Source organism: Argentina silus (genome assembly GCF_951799395.1).
Source record: "Argentina silus genome assembly, chromosome: 4".
NCBI classification, from domain to species: Eukaryota; Metazoa; Chordata; class Actinopteri; order Argentiniformes; family Argentinidae; genus Argentina; species Argentina silus.
The window spans coordinates 331,933-353,579 of NC_139658.1; the positions used below are offsets into that span (position 1 = coordinate 331,933).

A 21,647-nucleotide genomic window follows, 5' to 3' on the forward strand; every position below is an offset into this window, starting at 1 on the left:
TCACACACTCATTAAAAAGCCTGCAAGCTGTCACAAAAGGGGGGAAGAATGGCATGGATGTGTACAGTTTCACCTGGGCTGTTTTCTCAGTGACAATTGCATTAATCATTCATATCTCCGGGTTGTCTAATTGCAACGCTGTTTCAGAAAGCGCCTTTGAAATGGTGAACCCAGACACACTTGTGGTGAATCATGGTGGTGAATACCTAAGAACTGGGGGTTAACATGGTTGATTTCCTAGATTGCATGAATAAAACATTTATTGATATGCATATCAAAAGAAAAAGTGTTGACAAAGCAAAACAAAACCAAAGTGGAAAAAGCAAAGCACTGGCGGAGAGAGAACTCTTTGCATCTGGTCTGAATCGCTAACATCACCAATTAGCAAGGGCTTGGCTGTGTGACCGTCTGGGGACCCTCTCCTCCTTCATCCTGCCACACAAAGAATAATTGCTTCTCCAGAGGAGGAGCAGGTGAGTGCACCTGGAGAGCCAGGCTCCCAGTTACTGAGACACAGCATTAGATTTCTTTGACAAGAGCTGAGCTCTCACTAATACTGTCATCAACAAGATATCTGAGCTAATGAAAGCATTAATGGACTAGCTAGCAGGAAATGGACTAGCTTTCTAGGAAAGAACATTGGACAGTCAATCGTTTTGAGGGATATTATTTTTCACTCAATGAGGAAGTCCAAAAATACAAAAATAAGCAGGAGACATATTAAATTGATTGCTTGGTTTAGCACTGATCTGTGACCTAATATGAATAGACAAAGAAGAGCTGGCTATAATCACTCTGATACAGAATTGCATACTGGTTGTCTCTTTTAACATTGCAGGGATTTCACATACTAATCTGCTCCTAATCAACACATAGTAATGAAGTGGGGACAGCTGTGCTGGTTGGGAGGTCCACAAGGACAGAGACCCAGGGGCAGCAGGCCACACAGTCTACCCAGCAGCACTGTCTCAGCTGGCCTGGCACCAGTAGGCACACCAGAGGCTACTCAGTGTTCACCCACTGGAATTGCAGAAGTTGATGCTCATCCATCCTTCAATTGTCAAACTGCCTGAAGAGACAGCATCTCCAGTAGAACCTTAACATCAAACCAGACCATCAGACATGCATGACAATCTCAATGTCCTTCATGGGTAGTGGACACTAGTAGACAGAGGCACTGTGTGGGAACCATGGGGATGACAGTAATTGACTTTTAAATAAGTCCACCGTTTTGCTTAACAATATCACATCATATGAACAAGATCAGTGCTACAGTAAATACTGTACCATCTCAGATACAAGATGCACATGTACGCTATTGTACACACAGTAAACCATTAAAACATAATGCTTCTACAAACACTCTGTGAATGTTATCATTAGAGATACAGCACAGATGGCATCATCCATATGTATGTCCAGGTGATGGCTTTTGCCCTTCCTTTATGGCCCTCCATCAGTTCATCAATATGGCCGGAATCCTAACTTGCCCATTTAAGCGCTGTCTTAATTCAATCTCAGTAAGGCAACTTTACGCACGCACAAGTTGTTTGTATCCTAACCACAAATAAGCAACCACATATCACATCTCGTATGGAGGAGTAAAACATGTTAATTTGCCACCATTTTTAGATGGCCAATGAACATTTTGTCAAGGGATTTTATTCCAACTGGGGTTTCACATGCAAAATCTTGGCTTCCTCTTTAATGCACACACACACATTTAATTAGGAATACTCGGTAAAATAAAATGAAGTGAAAATTAATTCCAGCTCTGTGTGAATGCTTGTAAGTGTGTGTAGGCAATAACTCCCAAATAGATCTCTTAAAATAAGCCTACTGCATTTTGTTCTGATAAAATGTACGGATTGAACCCCCATGCCATGGAAATCCAGCTTTTACGTGCCATTTTTCAGTGGGTGTACTGGGGAATTGGATGAAGGTTTTGTTGGTGTACCCTAACATCCCAGCAAAGTATTTGTCAAAGCACCTTGACACTGATGACTGGGATATACTCATCACAACCCCCGACACCCGATCAAGCAACACTGTGGCCAGGACTGAAAGCGCACTTGCCAGTTTGACTGGGACCAGGATCCCATGGGCATGTTCAATGCCGCTTTCTAGATCATCTGATAGGATTTGCGCCCTATCCAAAAGAAACTGTTCTATACATTGTCGATCGGTCATGCCCATTATGTTCAAATGACGCCTGAACACCCTCTCACCCCCTGGGACATCCAGTCTCTGATGCCTCTGATGCCAATCCCCCCAAAAAATGTAAAGCAGGGCACATCATGGCAATGTGGAATTTGTGGTATAGTGTACATAGACAAAGCAGGTGCTCTTTATATACATGTACAGAATGTTGTTGACCAATGAAATAGATACAATTACAAATAACAGGTGATGCTAATCACAGGACTGATGTAGTTCACCTCCTTATTAATGATAACGTTTTATGGCCTATAGGCCTATGCGTAGCCAGCATTTTTCTTTCAAGAGTTTGTCAAGATATGTAATCATTCCAATGGGCCAAATGGTTTAAAAAGATGTGATTCTACACAATATCACAGGGGGGCGCACCACTTACTCCACCTTTTTGTTGAGTAGCTGCCATGGGACAAATGGTGCGTAAATATGGGGTTAGGATTCGCTTATCTTGGAAATCTATTGGACACACCCATCTCAAACGCGTATTTCTCATATGGGCACTTAAGCACTCCAAGTTATAATATGCAGGGGGAGATCTGGGCATGGCTGATATTGGGCAAAAATTTTAGTAAAGTACATGTAACTGGAGTTAGGATTTCCTGGACACATGCTTCCTACATGCTTTATTCATTAACCAGGGGTGTGGATAAATAATGGCATCAGAATAACAACAACATATTAATCCTAATATTTAAAACAATAAATGTGAATTCACATTTCCCCAATAAAGTTAATTACGACAAATGGTCTCTTACAGATCTCAAAGTTTAATACACCCATATGCAGTTGGCTCCAGCTGTTATATACAGGCAATTCTCTTTGACTATACTGTAGAAGTCAAGACATTCACCCGAAATAGATGTTTTGGAGTAGGGGTGAGATCTGTACTTACAATAGTAGACAGGGCTTAGAATATATTTCAGAATCTTCTCTACCTCCGTGTTCCCACCTGCCATGCAATATTTAGGGATGCTACTGACCGCCAAAGACCGGTGGCAATGCTGAAAAGCAATAGCTATTTGAAAAAAAAGAGTAACTAATCTCTAGTCCAATAGCAGGTGATGAATCCAATAACAGCAAATGAATTTTCAGAGCTTACCTCAGCATGGCTAAAAACCCCAGAAGGAGTCCAGCACATAAGGAGGAATCTACTTTGTGTATTCCAGTATCCATTCAACTTATACTCATATCATCAGCCTCAAACATTCCAGTTGCCCTACCAGCCAGCTCCTCCTAAGCATTCCTCAGATAATACACCTCCAGACCAGCCAAATCAAGTGTCTAGTTTGGCTGGTTTCCTGCATAGACTTCATTAGAGATACTGTCCTCTCTCCTCAATGGAGATAAAGGGAGATACATGTGGGCCCTACACGAGAAACAGATACACTGGCTACACATGAACTTTTGAGAAAATGGATGTCTCCATGCTCTGTGAAGCCGAGTGGATGTCTAAGCAAGCTTCTCTGGAAACAGGCAATGTAAAAGACTTCATAAATGGGTTCAAGGTCAAGGAATTGTAGAAATCTGCCCATATCTTTCATGCTTCAGCTGAGCTATTAGAATGGATCGTTCTCTCATGCACTTAAGTAGTTCAGTGGGACAGGGAGAATATTCATCTTCTGCAGATGAGTCACAGATATATGAAATGCATCTTTACAGATTTGACATCGATTCAGACAGTACTTGTTCACAAATACAGGGAAAATAAATACAAAAATACTAAGTTTGATGTAAAATTGGCTTGCATAAGACCTTAGATTGTATTCGCAGCAGCTCGGCTGTATGAGCCTCATTTGAGATGAACAGAAATAAACTGCATCCAAACATGTCAGGAGCAAACACCAACAGATGCCTTAGACAACCTTGTCACACTGAAACCAAAAGGTATTTCCATGTGTTTCATGAGTGTGAGGGATTGAGGGAGTGAGGGATTTCCATGCCATCAGTGTGGTGATTTATTTACATGGCTATTCATATTTGCCTATTTTGAGCGGGTGGTCATTCCATCCAGTGGATAGAGGCCATGCTTGCCTGCACTGGCGTAACTACAAACCACACCCTATAGCGCTGTCCCTTTAATAACTAAATCAATCACTCCTAGCGTGAGCACACTGCTGCTCACCACACTGCAGGCCAATTTCAGGGCCAGTTGACAAAGGCATCCCACCTTAAATTACTTTCAGCTCTAATAGATATAAGGATTATTTTTTTCTCTTCCTTTGTCTTCAAAGAGATCAATTTGTTTAATAGCATAATAATGTTAGAAGTCACTCTTTTGACTGGCCAATCATTATGGAGCAAAATGCTTTTTCCTTGAGATAACACCCAACCTGCTGGCAAAACAATCATTAATTTCATGAGATCCTAGATAACGTGAGAGGTGCAAAGATTAATTAACTTACATTTGTTTAGCTTCCCATACAAATTGCAGCCAAAGCAATTTTAATAAGTGTTATAATAATTATAACACTGGAATGCAATCGTAGAACATTGAACCTGAAGTGTTACGTTTATGTAGGAAATCTCTTAAGAGACTATGACACTAGGTTTATGTAAGTATTGGAGGTGTCACCCACACCAGAGACTAAAACAGTCATGGTTGTTAACTTTTGTGCACTTCAAAGCACTATCAACGACAATTTATGCAATTTATTAATACCTTTTACTAAACTAAAAGCACATTATTCTGATATTCACATAGTCAAGAGCAATTTAAGGAATTTTGATATGAAATCTAAATGTTTGTACATGAATTTATTTGATGTAGTTGTGATTGTGACATGCAGTACACAAACATCTATTAAGATTACTATTAAGGATATACTGTATATTGAGAACAAAAAAAAAAAAAGTTCTTGCAATCTGAAGTGATGAGGTTCATCCCCCGTGTGAGAGTTTAATATGAGGGAAAGATAAAGACACTAGCCAAAGGTATACATACACCATTATGTTACCCTCTTTGAAAAATCCACACATTCACATAAATGTTCAATATAGGGTGAGAAGCGCAAAAAGAACAAGCCATTTACTGGTACATTAGCATACTTATTCACAACAAAAGCAGCAGGTCGGAGAGAGAGCACTCTTAAAACAGAAAATGTAACAGAGGACAAGATTTATTTTTCTGAAAATTCGATTTGTCTGTATGCCACCTACTGGGTTTGCTTTACAAGCTTTGAATAACATGGTCATCAAATGACTGTGGTAGAATCCTGCTGTTAAATTTGTCGCCTGAAAACATGAGTATGAACCTTGCACAAAACAAAATATTAGACATGATGAGCACTAGAAGATAATAACGATTCTCAACAGCTCAACAGATGCATTGTTAAGTGATTTTGTAAATTAGGTTGATCTTCTGTTTACATATGCCTAGTATTTCACATTGTCTATGGAGGGTTATTTAACACATGCTACATGGGCACTCTTGAAAGACATCCATACATAATATGGAATTGGATCTTTACATTACAAATAAGCATGTGCAGAGAAACAGCTGTTCTAAAAAATGACATTGCCCCTATATCCTACTTTTTTATTGTTACATATATATTTGTCTTTCAAAATGTGAAAAGGAACTCTTGAAATCACAGAGAGCAAACCTTGAAGTGAATCATTACATTTTGAGTCACCAAGGCTTCTATCATTTTAGCTGTGTGAAACGTAACAGTGGCTTCCTTAGATATGTATACATGCAGTATTATGTGCACTGTTGAGAAGGCTTTTTCGAGCAAACTGAGACCATGCATTTGGCAAATAGAAATGTATACCAATGTGGGAAATTATCAGAAATGCCAGAGATGCTTTTATCTACGCAAGTAACCCTGAGAGTGCATTCATGCCTTTAGTGAGAACATTTTGTTCCATGTTCATTCTGTCCGTTCTAACAACAGGTGGATCTCCAGAGAGACTAGAGTAAAACTACAGTAATGTCTCTTGAGCTCTGAATGTCATCTGACTCAGACCTTACATGCTCAAATGCAACATTATTCACCATTTAACCAAGGAGACCTCTTTTGATGTGTGTATTTTTAAAGTAGTTTTTTCACTTATAAGGCACTTTTCGTAAGTCGGCTGTGCCGTCTCAGGTGTGGAAATCAAATGGTTCTGCTGAGACAGACAGGGCCTCAATACATCAGGCAGTAGGGTTGGAGTGTATGAGCACCATTAATACTGCTTGGTTTAAGTGCGTGAAGAATAAATACAAGAAAGGGTATGGAAATCGTCATGGTTGAGTAACACACAGGGAATCAGGATTCTGCGCGTGTCCTGCAGAAGAGAATGGCGCTGGGGTAATCAGACGCTAACAGGGAGGGTAAGAGTGACGTACAGTGGGAGAGCAGGAGGCTGGTCTGTCTCCAACACTAAGAGAACAAAGGAACACTCCTAGCAGGCGACACAGATCATTACGACCTCCTCTCCGCATTCAGTGCAGCCTCACTGTGACTCCTTGCCTTTTCAGGGCTAACCTTCCTTTCTGCTGGCATTCGGCATATTGCTTGACCTTTTCTGCTGGTTTCATAAGCCACATTCAGACAACTACAGTACCTGAACAGCACCCCATCATGAAAGATGAGTGCCAGTACATAGACAACTGAGGTCAAACATTTCAGAGACAAAAATAACTATAGACTGTAACTTGGTCCCACTTAGCAGAAATGCACCACATTCGAGATGTTATCTGTTTTCTACATCAAAATCACAATTACCATTCAAGACATTATGAATGTTATTCCATTTTGCAGATTTGCATTCCTCTGTCATGTAATACTGGTGTTATTAAAAGTGGCTTATCAGGTAAACTAGCCTATTCCTTTTGAATATTTGCATGATTACATTATGCAGTTTATGTATTAGACCTCTAGACTAGACAAGGGCAAGAACAGTGTATTATTAATTTCACTCTAAAATCTCTTGACATCGTGACATTGTTCTGCTACTGTAGCTTTACTTTAAGAGTAGCAACAAGCAAGCTTAACACAATGCTTATCAGGTACTGGTCAATCAGCAGCAGTGCTAACTGCATGCTGCATGACCGTGGAGTCTGATTTTCATTTTTGAGTGGTGACGTACAGTGGCCAATTAATAAGCCATATCAAGTATGCAGGCTCCCTCACACAGAGTCAAATCCCAACAATGAATGGTGAGAATAAGGCTGTAGATCTGAAACTTAATATGAGTTGAGTAATGAGTGGGAGGGTTTACAGGGCACTGCTTCATCAATACAGCCTTTTCTTCATCTTGATTAGGATAATGCCTCTTGATTAAACACTCTGAGAAATCCAACTGATGTTCTCTGGTGACCCCACCAATTTGTAAGATAGACAAATTAAAGCTCTCCATCAAAATGTGATCAATGCTGGAGAGCCCCAGGGTGAAGCGGGCACCATAGTATAATGAAGCTATAATTCAGCTCTACTGTAGGTGAATGACGGATATTCAGAAACCCACCACTCCAGGTTGACTCATATCCCCCTATACCCCTGCTGTACAGCAATTAGAGTATAAACCTAACTGTTTCTTTCACTGCAACTTAAAAGACAGAGAACAAGAAACCACTTTAAATTAGTCGAATTTCCACTTTAGGATTTGTTTCAAGGCCCTGTGGACAGTGATGACCAGGTTCAAAGAGAAGGGCAATAACAAAGTCTCGAATAATGATTCTAATATGTCTGATGTGGGAATTAATTCAATTAAAACTAGAACACACCATGCCAGTAATGTAGCTGTTGGGTGGGCTACCTTTATTTTTTACGTTATCTGTAACCTTTACAAGAACAAACATTTACTTCACTGATGTCTTCATTCAGTGTAGGCAACGACAGAACGCAATCGCTATGACTGAAACATATTCACCATTTCACTTAGGTCAGCAGTCATGTGTGCACCCGTAATGAATGTCACCCTCAACAACGGCAGACACCAGCAACAACCGTTGACCTATCCTTCACACCCAGGGTTGCTTTCCAATCCCCTTAGCTCCCTTGTTTTTCACTAAGCCATGTTCTAGAGGAGACACTAGCATCTAGCATAGAAACAGATAGTATTAATTAATACCACTTCATTATCAATGCTAACAGCATCAATTTGAAGCTTTTATTTTAATTTGCATCATTGTCTGATTTTTTACACTTTACTGCAATAAATTCTACTCTAGTTACATACTGTATGGACATTGTAGGATTAGTTTACCACAGAACCAAGGTCATTGTCACTTTTTCCTCTTCTGATGAAATCTCACACTCTTTTGCAATCAATGCATTCAATTTAGTATTTTCATCTTAAGTTTCATATCTGCAACCCAATCTCCTCATTTATATTCATAACCATTAAGCTAACTGCAGTCAACCTTTACTGAACGCCACCGTTTCAATACACTTATTTACTGTAACAATCCCTTTTTTATTAAATAAATTTTACAACCTCATTATTTGTATCTTAATGGAAAAAAAGGATTAATGGTTGCCTGTGGCAGGTGTATTTGCATTAGCCCCATTCTAATATATGGCTTTCATACCACAACCTGCCCTAAATACATATGAATAAGAACACAAACTTCACAAAGAAACCTCTTGTGTGCACCAAAAGTTCTTAATAAGATACTTTACCTGCGAGGCACCCCATGAGTGACTGGAGGACCAGCAGTTTCCATAGCAACATCATCTTCAGTTGTGTGGGGTCAAAGTAGACTCACATCCAATCACAACTGTATGGAATCCTTTTTGTACCTTTCTGGGTCTTCAATCTGTATAAAAAGAGACAGGTAAAAGAACACTGCAATAATGAGCAAAAACAAGTTATTATTAGCACCATAGAAAGGCGCTCTCTACAGCACATTTGTTTAACAATACACACAGTGACTTTCCTTGCATCTCTGTTAATGTACTACAAGATGATTTTCAAAATATCAAACTTCACAGCAAAGTGTACTACAGTATATCATGCATCCTTAAATTGTGTATCAGACCAAGATTGTGTTGTATGAAGTTATGTCAAAGTCCATGCTCCTGGGTCAATGTGCATAATGACCAGGCTGTTTTCTTCAAATCATCCTGTAACAATGTCAATTCTCATCTTCCGAAGCAATCATTGCTACTGCTCAAAATTGCTACTTCCTTGTCATTTACATTATAGGTATTATTTACACACAGTATCAACACCAATAGAATTGCACACACACTGTTTAAAAAGTCAGGTCACAGAATATTAAGCCTTGAAGAAGAACTGGACAAATTGTCCCAAAAGTAACAATTTCCAAATGTAATCAAGGAGTAGCCTATAAACTGCCTCAGTGCAGTCTTTCAAACAGTCTCTGTTAAATTAAACTCTCAATGAACAACATTTGCTTCAAAATTAAGCATGTCCACACATATCCTCATTACATTATTAGTTTCCCCCTTCCAAAACTCCAGCCTGTGACTATATTACTTCCTGTAAGTAGTTACTGGAAGTAAGTTGTGGAATGAAAATGTACTGTATACTGTACGTTTGGCACACAGCAATTATTAACATTTATTTCCATATCTATGACAAATACAACTCTGAAGATGCCAATTTATAATCCTATTGTGAGTGCTTGGTATAGAACATATAATCACATCCCTATACAGTACCTATATACTGTAACATCTATTATGTTCATACACATTGGAAGCTTCAGCAGGAGATCCGTTGACAAAACCATAATGTCAAAGTGAGATGTGTTTTTTTTTATTTATGATTTATTATGTGTTTTATTCCTCAGCAGAAATACTGTAACCAGGGGTATCGCCGTGGAATCAGTGGCTAAACTCAAAAGCCTGCATTGTGTCAGAGGGATAATTATCTGTGTGCTGCAGGCCTTAGATGCACAGAGCAGAGGGGGGGACAGGGGGGGACAGGGGGTGAGGGTGGAGGGATACAAAAATCAATGCCATTTCAAGACACAGTGTCTCATGGCAGTACTTTTATACATTTGCAAACTGTACCCTGCCCTACAATACATACTATTTAATCAAACTACAGTACTGTACTGTATGTAGAGTAAAAAAAGTAGACAATGGTGAACTTTGATACATGTTAGTGTGATGCTGAGATTTTACCATTGTCAGTATTTGAATATGCAATACAATTTAATGCTTCTGCAATTGAAAGACAAGTATGATCTGATTACTAATTTATTCACAATCATTGTGTCATTGCTAGAATGTAAACTTTCTGATGTTTTGTTTCACAACTGGAGATGATTCCAACCTACTGGAGAGGATTCCAACCTACTTTTAGGTGCTCTCGATAAAGAAATGTTTGAAAGGATTTGTTGTGAACAGTTAACTGATCCATGTGCTAGTGTCTCTTGAGTGTTGACTAAGGTATGCTGTAATAAGGGATATACTATCCATGTCCTCTGCGGCTGGGAGTGCTCTTAAGAGATTTAAAAATGAACAACTTTGTTTAATTCCATGATCTTTCATTTAAGCACTAACTTTTCTCTTTTTTGAGAGCCAAATGGAGAGCTATTTGGTTTTGAGTAGCAGGCAGAGGAAGGATGGTGTAAATGGGACGCAGTGGGGGGGGGGGGCAATAAGATTTATGCAGCTTGCCACAGAGTCGGAAGGAAGAATACAGAATAAGTTGGAAGCAAATGTCAGAAGCTGCCTCTGGAAAAGCTGTGTACTGCTGTTAGAAAGGTATTACAGCAATATGATGAACTAAGTAATGAAATGTACCATTTGCAAAGCTTCTCTTGAAAACAAGCTGCAATAATCCTATGTCCCTTGGGTAAATATATGTTTATTCATAGAGTTGAAATACAGTATCCATCCCATTAGCATCACAACTCTTCTTTGCTGCAGCATTGAGTGGAATTGTAACACGAATTTTCAAAGATCCTCTTGAGTAATGCAATAATTATAGGTTTCAAAACACTGGAAGTAGTAAATCAATATGTGACCAGACATTGTCGTTTGCACTCTTTGAAAAATAAGGTTGGAGATTTAAGCCTGGATTTGTCTGAGTGGGTCACATTTAATATCTTATCTTTATTTCAATCTGTCTTCTCTCATTAATCCCCTTCTCTCAATATTCCAGCTCTATTTCCTCTGTATGCTTATAAAAGATGTTTGCATTTGCATCAGCTAGATGAGTTGGAAACAAGACCAGACATTTATTTTGAGCTGCTAAATCATGTGCCATAGCCTCATACAGGTACACAGCTGGAGTAATACAGTTATATTCACTGTCTTCCTATTGAGTAGATAATTGCATTGGAAAATCCTCCAGTCCATATGGAAGAGCCTAAATACTTTACCTGTATTCAAGAACTTGCGTGTGAATGTTTGACATAGAGCATATGGATCGACAAGGGAAATCCATCATTACATGATTTCTCCAGGCCTTGTTAAACCACCACATTGAATCTCATGTTCTATATATGTACACACATGAATTACTTACCATGAACAAAGTACTGTTCTGTAGGTAAACCTACTGCACCATGGGCGAAGTATCTAATTAATGCACAGGGTCAAAAGATAATTAATACATTTAAATTTAAGCCAGAGGGGTCTTCCATGAATGGCTATTAGATGCCTGTCAATTACTTTAATTTGCAGTGTGAGTTGGTAACATTGAGACATGGTATAATCATGGTGAATTAAAGGTCAAATAACTCATAATTGATTAGCTTTTGTGAATGATGTATGCTGTACCTAAGGAGCCTGGGAGGTGACATGGACTGAGTGTGCACGAATTACTAAAGCGCACGCACAAATTGATATGAAGGATGCACGAAATATAAAGCGTGCACACAAAATATAAAGCGTGTGCACAAATTACTAATGCACGCGCACAAAATATAAAGCGTGTACACGAAATATAAAGCAAGATATAAAACGTGCGCACAATTTAATTATATAAAAGGTCTGCGTTTCCTGCCCTCTCCCAACAGCAGGCCACTTTAGTCAGCAGGGAGCTGCACGCTCCTCCCACTGGTGTGTAGCTTTCTTCAAACTGCCTAAATCAAATCAAATCAAAAACATACATGGATGCAACACAATGCGCTTTAAAGGAATACGAATAAAAACAGCTCAAAGATAACGAGACAAAACATAAGAGGATAACACGTATAACAGTCATGGGAGTTTAAAACAGTAAAAGTAGAGAACAAGTGAGGACTGTAGAGACTAATGCATGCTAAATGAAAGCGAAATCAAAATCAAATAATAAAAAATAAAAATAAAACATTCTGCCGACCAGCGGAGCTACAAGCCATCTGATCACTATTGCTGCTCGAATTTTATATATCCATTTTTTTTTACTCAAAAAGCAGCAAACCACATGTATGCAAATGGTGATTATCAGTGGAAATTTGATTTGTCACTCTATGTCAGCTCCCTGCCTCTGTATGTACTTTTACTTACAAGAAAACATTGATCATAACATGTCATAACACCATAGGTTCAAGTACATCACATCAACGTATTTATTTACTTTGGATTCTCAACTAGGAAGGCTCTTCTAATTGGCCGGGCCACAGACAAACTTTACTTGAAAAGAAACGTGTATGGAGCCCAAAGAACCAGCCTACACCCTGATTGTAAAATTTACAGCTGCTCTCAGGGAAGAATACATCTATAAATGGGTACAAGAAAATTCAAAAGTGTTGGAAGGAATTGAATACAATGGGTACATTGTACATGTAGCTAAAAAGGAATAACTGAGCATACAGTATCGTTTACAAGGTTAGACCTGCCAAGAATTCTGTACATTCTCCTTTTCTGGAGCCTGGCTCTTTGTATTGGATATAACCTTCATGGATGAAACACTCCCTGTCTTTGGAAATCCCATTACCATGTCTGGACCCAGTGTGTCGCCTTAGCTTGACTTATTGTATAAGCGCCATAATGAACATCAGACCAGAGTGGCACAGCTGAGAGCTAAAACACAGGCAGCACACAAATCCCTTTCTTCACCTTATAATAAGCTACTGTTCATGCAGATTGTCAAATGGAATAATCCTAAAGCAGAGCAGCCTTTTCCTGCTTAGAGTACAATAAACAGTGAAACTGCTGCATCACAGACTGCTCACATTCTGTATCAAGATGTTCAAAACTGAGTGCTGTGTGTAACACAACGGCTATACTTTTTGAAGATATGTGACGTTTTGAAAATAGCTGGTTATGTTCTGATACTCAATTCCAAATTATGTATTAAAGAGTTAGTTGATTCCCAGTGTGACAAGAATATCAATAAAATAAGTATAAGTATTACAGAGCACGCTATAAGTATTCAAGTGCTTCCTGAAGCTATATCTAGTGCTAGTATCTAGTGCTTCATATCACAAATAGGATGATACCATCAATTTCCTGACAATAACAACAGCTGAAGTATTGTGCGTGTTATCAGTGGTGACTAGATCTTGGTAGTGGACGGTTATGGCTCATAGAGCATACAAGGAAGTGCTGTTACAGGCCCCATTACTCTTACATCAGCATCTCTCTCCAGGCCTGCTCACTGTGATGATGCACACAAGCTGTATTACCACATCATGTCTCCTTATTATAAAACCCAATAGAAGATGAATAATAACTTGAGTTGTGTGCAGTAATTCAACTCCATATAATGAGGTCAGAGAATCCTGCATTACCCTTTCTCTGAGGTCAAAATACAACATCAACATCAATATGAGGTTAAAGGAAGCTTGGAATCAATTCATTTTTCAAACTAGATAATTTGTTAATGTCTCCAAGGAAATGCCACAGCCCTAAAGGCTCCCACCATGGATGCTCCAACCAGTCAACATGGATGCTGAATCGAGTGAAATAAGTACCGTACGTCAATAACAAGTCTTGTCATTTCACCCAATGACTAGGAAGTTGCCTTCATAGGACTGAACCAAATATACACTCACTTAACACTTTATTAGGAACACCTGTACACCTTCTCATGGTGGAGGTGGTGCAATGGTGTGGGGAATGTTTTCTTGGCACACTTTGGGCCCGTTAATACCAATCAATCATCGCTTGAATGCTACAGCCTATTTGAGTATTGTTGCTGAGCATGTGCATCCCTTCATGGCCACAATTTACCCATCTTCTAATGGCTACTTCCAGCATGGTAATGCACCATGTCACAATGCAAAAGTCATCTCAAACTGGTTTCATGAACATGACAATGAGTTCAGTGTTATTCAGTGGCCTTCCCAGTTACCAGATCTGAATCCAATAGAACACCTTTGGGATGTGGTAGAACGGGAAATTCACAGCTTGAAAGTGCACCAGAAAAATCTGAAGGAATTGTGTGATGCAATCATGTCATGGACCAGAATCTCAAAGGAATGTTTCCAACATCTTGTGGAATCAATGCCACGAAGAATTGAGGCTGTTTTGAGAGCAAAGGGAGGCCCTACCCAGTATTAGTATAGTGTTCCTCATAAACTGCTCGGTGAGTGTACATTTAATCACAACCAGAAAAGAGTAGGCCAGAGCATAACTCATCTAACATACTGTATACTGTACAGTATACAAATGTTCCATTGATAAAATGACCGAAGTCAACTTGACCTTTTCTTGACCAGCTTAACATTTCCAGCCCAGAAGGCACTTTATAACCTGAAGCTGATTTTTTTATCCATATGACAGCATGTACTCGATAGAGTGTATATCTGTATATTGGTAAACTTGAAAGGGCTGCTCACTAAAGATGGCCTACTTCTCTTGAATGCAACTGTCAATTATTTCAACCAATATTTTCCTGGCTTTCCTAGTAAGAATAACGTGTACACCAGTGCGTGCCTAGATAACAAAGCCAAACAAACATGTTCATATAATTTCTGCATTTGTGTCCTTTCAGATGAAATATTGTCAATCATCCAGGTAATTTTCTAAGCAAAAATTGCACTTGGATGAACAATGCTCCATCTGTGGTTAATTGTACCTCTTGGAGGTCATTATTGTGCTATTTTAATGTAGCGTTCAGGACCCTTTGCAATTTCTTGAAAACATTATACAAGACATTTCCTTTTTAAGAGCAACTGGGGACATTTTACTGTCTGTATAAATGGGAGCAATACACCTAATGTTGTACACTATGTCAAACCTCTATAATCACCTCCAATAAACATGTTCTTTCCATCTCTCCTCAGAATTGTTCTCAATGCATCACTCTGTATTGATGGGTTATAACCAATATTAGTCTGGTGAAGAAGATGTTTCATCGTCTGTGTTCCTGTATCTTTTCTGTATTCAGTATGTGATGCTTTACCAGTTGAATCTCTTCATCCCAAGGGTCTCCCTTGTATGTAACAATAGTGCCTCTGAAACATGTTGGACCACTCACACACATACTGTATTAATGACCAAAAACTATGTTTTACCACCCATAACTTCACCTATGCACTAACAAGGTTTTCCAGCACACAGCTTTTTGATACCTGCTATAGTGCCATATGTTGGTCTACTGTACTTCAAACAATGTTCACTACTGGGCAGGTTGCTTAGATTTCAAAGCTTTTCTAAAACAGCCTAATTCATACTCTTATAGTATGTTTTCTCCCACGATAGTGATTTACATTTTGCATAATAAGATACAAGTTCCTTTTGTTTCCACACAACCTAGGTTGGTGGAATTTGTTTTCAGTACAGCCTGGTGCTCTACATACACTAACATACACTGCAATGAATGGAAGACAGACAACGCAGTGCAGTCCAATGAACTACAGGATCCTCTTCCTCTCATTGTTCACTGTTATGTGGTCATGTTTTGGGTACAGTCACATGCAGTCACATTTAAAAGCTTTAAATACATTTTCCTGTCTGTAAACATTTCCCTGTGTGATATCAAGCTCACTACCACAAAGATTACCCTAATTACCCATAGATCATGTAAACATTTTCCTGGACCTGTTCAATCAATCACTGTGCAACAAAGAAGAAACATGTAAATATTTACTAATTAAAACACCCAAGTACTTTTCATTGGACAGTCCACATCACTTCTGTGTCACATAAGTATTCCTGTGTAGCCATAGTGTTTATATGTGTCTGTTTCATAATAAGTCTCGTCATGTTACAATTAGAATAGAGCGTGGGCTACTTGCCTGTTCGTGCTTTATTAAAAAATAATTCGAGAAACTTTTTACATCAATTCTTGTGTATTCTCTTTTGTCATGCACTGAGCTAGCAGCTACTCTGGTCTGAAAATGTAGTGAATGCATGTCACCAAGCAGGTCCAGATACATTGCCAGTCTGATGGCGAACTTTAGTTCACTACCTGATGAACCTAGCTACCACACCACCGGCATTGTCATTGGACATTCGGAGGATGTATTATGCCATTTACATTGTTGTATGGATTATTTACAGTGCCTTCGGAAAGTATTCAGACCCCTTCACTTTTTCCACATTTTGTTGTGTTATAGACTCAATTTAAAATGGATTAAATTAAAATAATCAATCCACACACAATACCTCAGAATGACATAGCGAAAACACGTTTTTAGAAATGTCAGTAAATTTATAAAAATGTAAATGCAGAAATACCTCATGTACATAAGTATTCAGACCCTTTGCTATGACACTCTTAAATTTAGCTAAAATGCAAAACGGGCTGTTTTGAGTATAAAACGTGCTGGCAGAAGACGGTTCATCCCCAGTGACTGTGTCACCATAGATGAGCATTGTGCCATTCTGGGGCAGGTGCAAGTTCTTGCAATACATGCCCAGCAAGCTTGCAAAAATACGGAATAAAAATCTTCTGGATGTGCGATGCGAGGGTCCCTTACGCGATAGACGGAATGATCTACACAGGGAGACAGCCAGGAGAGGAGGTTCAGAGGAATCTTGGAGAAAATATCGTCAGTTGTGCAGCGGAATCAGACAGACAAGTGAATATAGAATACAGAAGTGAATATACTCTTGAAGTTCTAGCGCAATACCTAGATCATTTTTCCAATCTTCCATAGTGTGTATTTTATTTTTAATTACCATTATGAGAAATGTATTTATTTATAAGCAAAAGAGTAGAATGGAATAAAACACAATGCAATACAATACAATAGATAATGCATTCAGTTTATTTTAGTGTTAGAATTTAGAGAATTCCATGTTGAGTAAATTGACCATTTGTTTTTTAGTTTTTTGTTCTTGTTTTTAATCATAGGTCGCAACATCACAATGGACAACTTCTTCACCAGTGTCCCTCTGGCTGAGAAACTCCTTGAGAAGAACCTGACCATTGTGTGGACTCTTCGCCAGAACAAGCTGGACATACCACCTGTCATGAAGCCATCCAAATCGGGAGATGGGAGATGCATAGCCCAGAATTTGGATTCAATGGCAACATGACCATGGTGAGCTATGTGCCGAAGAAGGGAAAGGCTGTTGTCCTCCTAAGCACCATGCATAATGACAAAGCAGTGGATGACAACAGTGTGAAGAAGAAACCAGAAGTGATCCAGTACTATAACAAAACAAAAGGAGGAGTGGACACAATGGATCAGATGGTTCGCACTTACTCATGTAAGTGGAGAACACAGAGGTGGCCCATGGTGCTCTGGCACAATGTGCTGGATGTTGCCACCCTCAATGACTATACCAACTTCACTGCACAACACCCTGATTACATGGGTGGTGTGACCAATGCACAGCGGCTATTCATCAAGGAGCTGGGCAAAGAGCTTGTCATGCCACATATGAAGAGGCGCATGGAGGGCACGCCCCACCTCCAAAAGCATATTACAGAGGCAATGGGAAGATGTGGGATAAAACAACAAAACGCAGCCACCACCCAGACACAGGAGGACATCAGACAGGAGGGCCAAGTGAAGAGGAAGAGGTGGACGATCTGCCCAGCTGCCAAAGACAGAAAAGTCAGCAGCTGGTGTTCCCAGTGCACCAGGCTTGTGTGCAAGGAGCACAAACATGTAGTTGTCATTTGTGACATTTGTGAGGCATGTAAACACTGAGATGGCAATTTCCGCTGTACCCATGTGATTTTATTTCATCAGTTTTATTTTCCAATATTTGGTCACATTCACCACAGTTCACTACAGTTACACTACAGATACACTACAGTTCAATATCAGTGTTATCGGTTATCAGTGATATGTGTATGTTATGTGTGACAAAGTGACACATAAACATATTTCAAATATTAAATATTATTTGGTTCAAATCACTGCTAAAATAATTATTTTCACAAAATTGTTATTATAGTATGTCTTTATTTTTTTTTTTAAATCACACTTCATTCACACGTCATTTTTGACCCATGTGTGTAAACTTGATGTAGTAATACAAAAACTATTTTTGTTGATAAAGTAAGAAAGGAAAAATGAAAATAATGATTTGTTGTAATCAAAAACAAGATATTTAATGAATACTTGGAATATTACATGATGAAATAAATTGATTTCAAAAGATATAGCAAAGAAACACTCAGCCATGCATGAAATAAGGAAATGAATAGGGGTAATTTTTGATGCATGTTATGCATTAGAAGGGGTTTTCATAGCTTGTGCAAAGGGTTAAGATAACATTTAGTTCTGGAAAACCCCTAACCCTAACCCTTTTTCTAATAACGGCAAATACATGAATATCCTTATGAACAAACACAATATAAAATAGGTACATTAATGCCAGTGGTCCAGAGCTTGACCTCCACACCAGATTTCAGAAAGAGCTTTGTTTGGACCAAAACAGCGCTCTTCATTGTTCTTTATCATGTGATCTCCTTCCATGATCACTATCAATTAATCATCGTTATTTAGCACTATTTAAACGCTCAGATCTACATACTGGACCTTTAAGATTGTTTTCTGTCAAAATGTACCAGAAAACCTAAAAACATTTTCTGTCTACATCATGACATAGTATTTAGTAGTCATCTTATTCTCACTATCCATCCAACTTTTATTTTATCTCAACTATATAAAATAACAGTGCCCTATGGGGCATGTTTGCATTAATAATATGATTAATAAAGGAGGAGGGAAGATGGCTCACACATTCCCCCCGCCCCATTCCCAATTGAAGTGCATTCTGAAGAAGAAACTTGACCTCTTGCTGTGATTGCTTGGAAAGTAGTCGTTAGCAGCCCTCACATAAAGCATAGTTAATAATGCAATAGTCTCAATGCTCAGATATTTCCACAAGCTGGTTGTTCATATTAATGCTCATATTAAACCTTCAATTAAAATCATTCCCATAGAGGGACCATGTCGCACCATGTTTGAGTAAGGAAACGATACAGGCAAACAGTTTGTACAGTACCCCAAGGATTGTTGCGCCTGGAAACCAAAAGTCTACTGTATATGTGGATATGATGTGTTGTCATATGTATTCAACCTGGACAATCAATCATTCTTCTTCTATTCTTCTTCTTCTTCTTCTTCTTCTTCTTCTTCTTCTTCTTCTTCTTCTTCAAAGAACTGATGCAATATGTGAATTACAGCTACAGCACAACTACTGTTGGGTCAGGAAACCAGATACATAGATGGAGCAAGAGAGCTGCATTAGTTTAGGAGCCCCCCCTGATTTTAATTATATTATATATTACTATATAATAACAATTCATTTTAATTTGGAACTGAATGAAAAGTATTAAACTTCCACATGTTGGATTATAAAAAAAACACCAAGGAGTGTGTTATCAAATGACCAATATGACAAACGTCCCAGTCTGCTAAATGAACACTTCAGATGCTAACTTTCTGGAACGACTTGGACAAAAGGCTTTTACATGCCCAAAGGAGGGATGTACAGTAGAAGGTGGGAGACATGATTTACTATCCTGTGAGAATAGAAGATTTGTTTTTATTGAAATCCAATCTATAGTCTGTGTAGAGACCACAACACCTCCTACTGAGGACTGATGGCTTGGAGCTGACCAAATGCCTTTTGGCAAATAAAAACCCTTTTAACACTAATTGTATTTGTCGGCCTTTTCACCTTTTTTGAAGAAAAAAGGACGGTGCAGACAGATCTCTAAGACAGCATTAAGCGATGCTTACCTGCTTACAGTATAATTGCAGTATTTAAAGTATATATGCACGAACGGTACAGGTATGCACCTTTCACTCATTAGACATCCAATGATATGTCATGTTACCCTTTAAAATGTATCTGATACAATATCTAATTTATGTTGACTTACTACACAAGTGGAATGAGGCACAGTTACTATTCCACTTGTGTAATAATATAAACCACTCAACTCCAAACAAATACATCCGCGAACTGAGCCATTGTGCCCTTGAGCAAGGCACTTAACTCCCTAGCTACAATTGCTCCAAGGGCACTGAACTGCGGCGGACCCATTAATTCCAGCCCCTCGGGGTATGATTGACGCTTTTCCAAGTGTGTTCATGGCTGTCGACATGAGATTAAGAAATTAGGCAACCAAATTGGCATAGCTAACTAGTTAGCTACATTCCCTAATATTGATGTTACTAACTATCACTGTTTGAAAATGGATGTCCTGTTGATGTCAGCTAGAAGGCAACCTGAATGGAATTTAGCAAACAATTAACAAACTAAGCTAATCAAATGCTAACGTTACATGACATGTTACTCTGCTGCTTGGTAGCTGGCTATAATCTTACATTTACATTTACATTACATTAATGGCATTTAGCAGACGCCTTTATCCAAAGCGACTTACAACAAATACATTTGATTAAGTAAGTGAATCATCTATCCAACAGTCATCATAAGACAAAGTAATCAATGCTCACACCAGGGGCCATTGGCAGTCGCAATGCCAATTAATTGTAATAATTTTATTATTAACAGGAGAGAACTTGTACAGGGGGGTAGTGGGAGTGAAGAGGTCACTAGGGTTGGGGTTAGGGTTGGTGCATGGGGGGTAGTGGGGTTGAAGAGGTCTTTAGGAGGGACTGTTAAGATATAGCCTGAAGAGATGGGTTTTCAATCTACGGCGGACGATCGGTAGTGACTCTGCAGTCCTGACAGGTGTGGGAAGCTCATTCCACCAGCGGGGCGCCAGGACAGTGAAAAGCTGTGACCGAGTGGCGCGGCCGCTGCGTCCACGTAGAGGCAGCGGTGCCAGGCGGGCAGCCGAAGTGGAAGAGCGGAGTGATCGTGCAGGGGTTTGGGGGCTAACCATTGCTTGCAAGTAGGGAGGGGCTGTTCCCTTTGCCGCCGGGTAGGCGAGCACCAGGGTCTTGAATCTGATGCGAGCTGCTACCGGGAGCCAGTGGAGGGTGCGGAGGAGGGGAGTGACATGGGAGAATTTGGGGAGATTTAACAGCAGATGAGCGGCAGCGTTCTGGATGAGCTGCAGAGGCCTGATGGCGGAGGCGAGGAGTCCGGCCACGAAATTCTCCCAAGAGAAAAGTGTGGATTCAATGCATTCTATTTTGATTGTTTGCATTAGAACAAATGTTTAGGAGTGTAATGATTCAAGACACCATACATATGGTTTGTATTCAAAAGGTA

General features: G+C 39.2%; 1 protein-coding gene across 2 annotated transcripts in view; it reads right to left on the bottom strand.

Annotated features, from left to right (window-relative positions):
- Positions 1-21,647, bottom strand: part of cntn4 (contactin 4) — a 92,125-nt gene that overhangs the window by 64,962 nt on the left and 5,516 nt on the right. For both annotated transcript variants that reach the window (XM_083668702.1, XM_083668701.1), the window contains exon 2: positions 8,823-8,959. In XM_083668702.1, coding sequence (XP_083524828.1) covers positions 8,823-8,877 — 55 coding nt within the window. In that variant the 5' untranslated portion in view covers positions 8,878-8,959. The remainder of the gene's footprint in view (positions 1-8,822; positions 8,960-21,647) is intronic.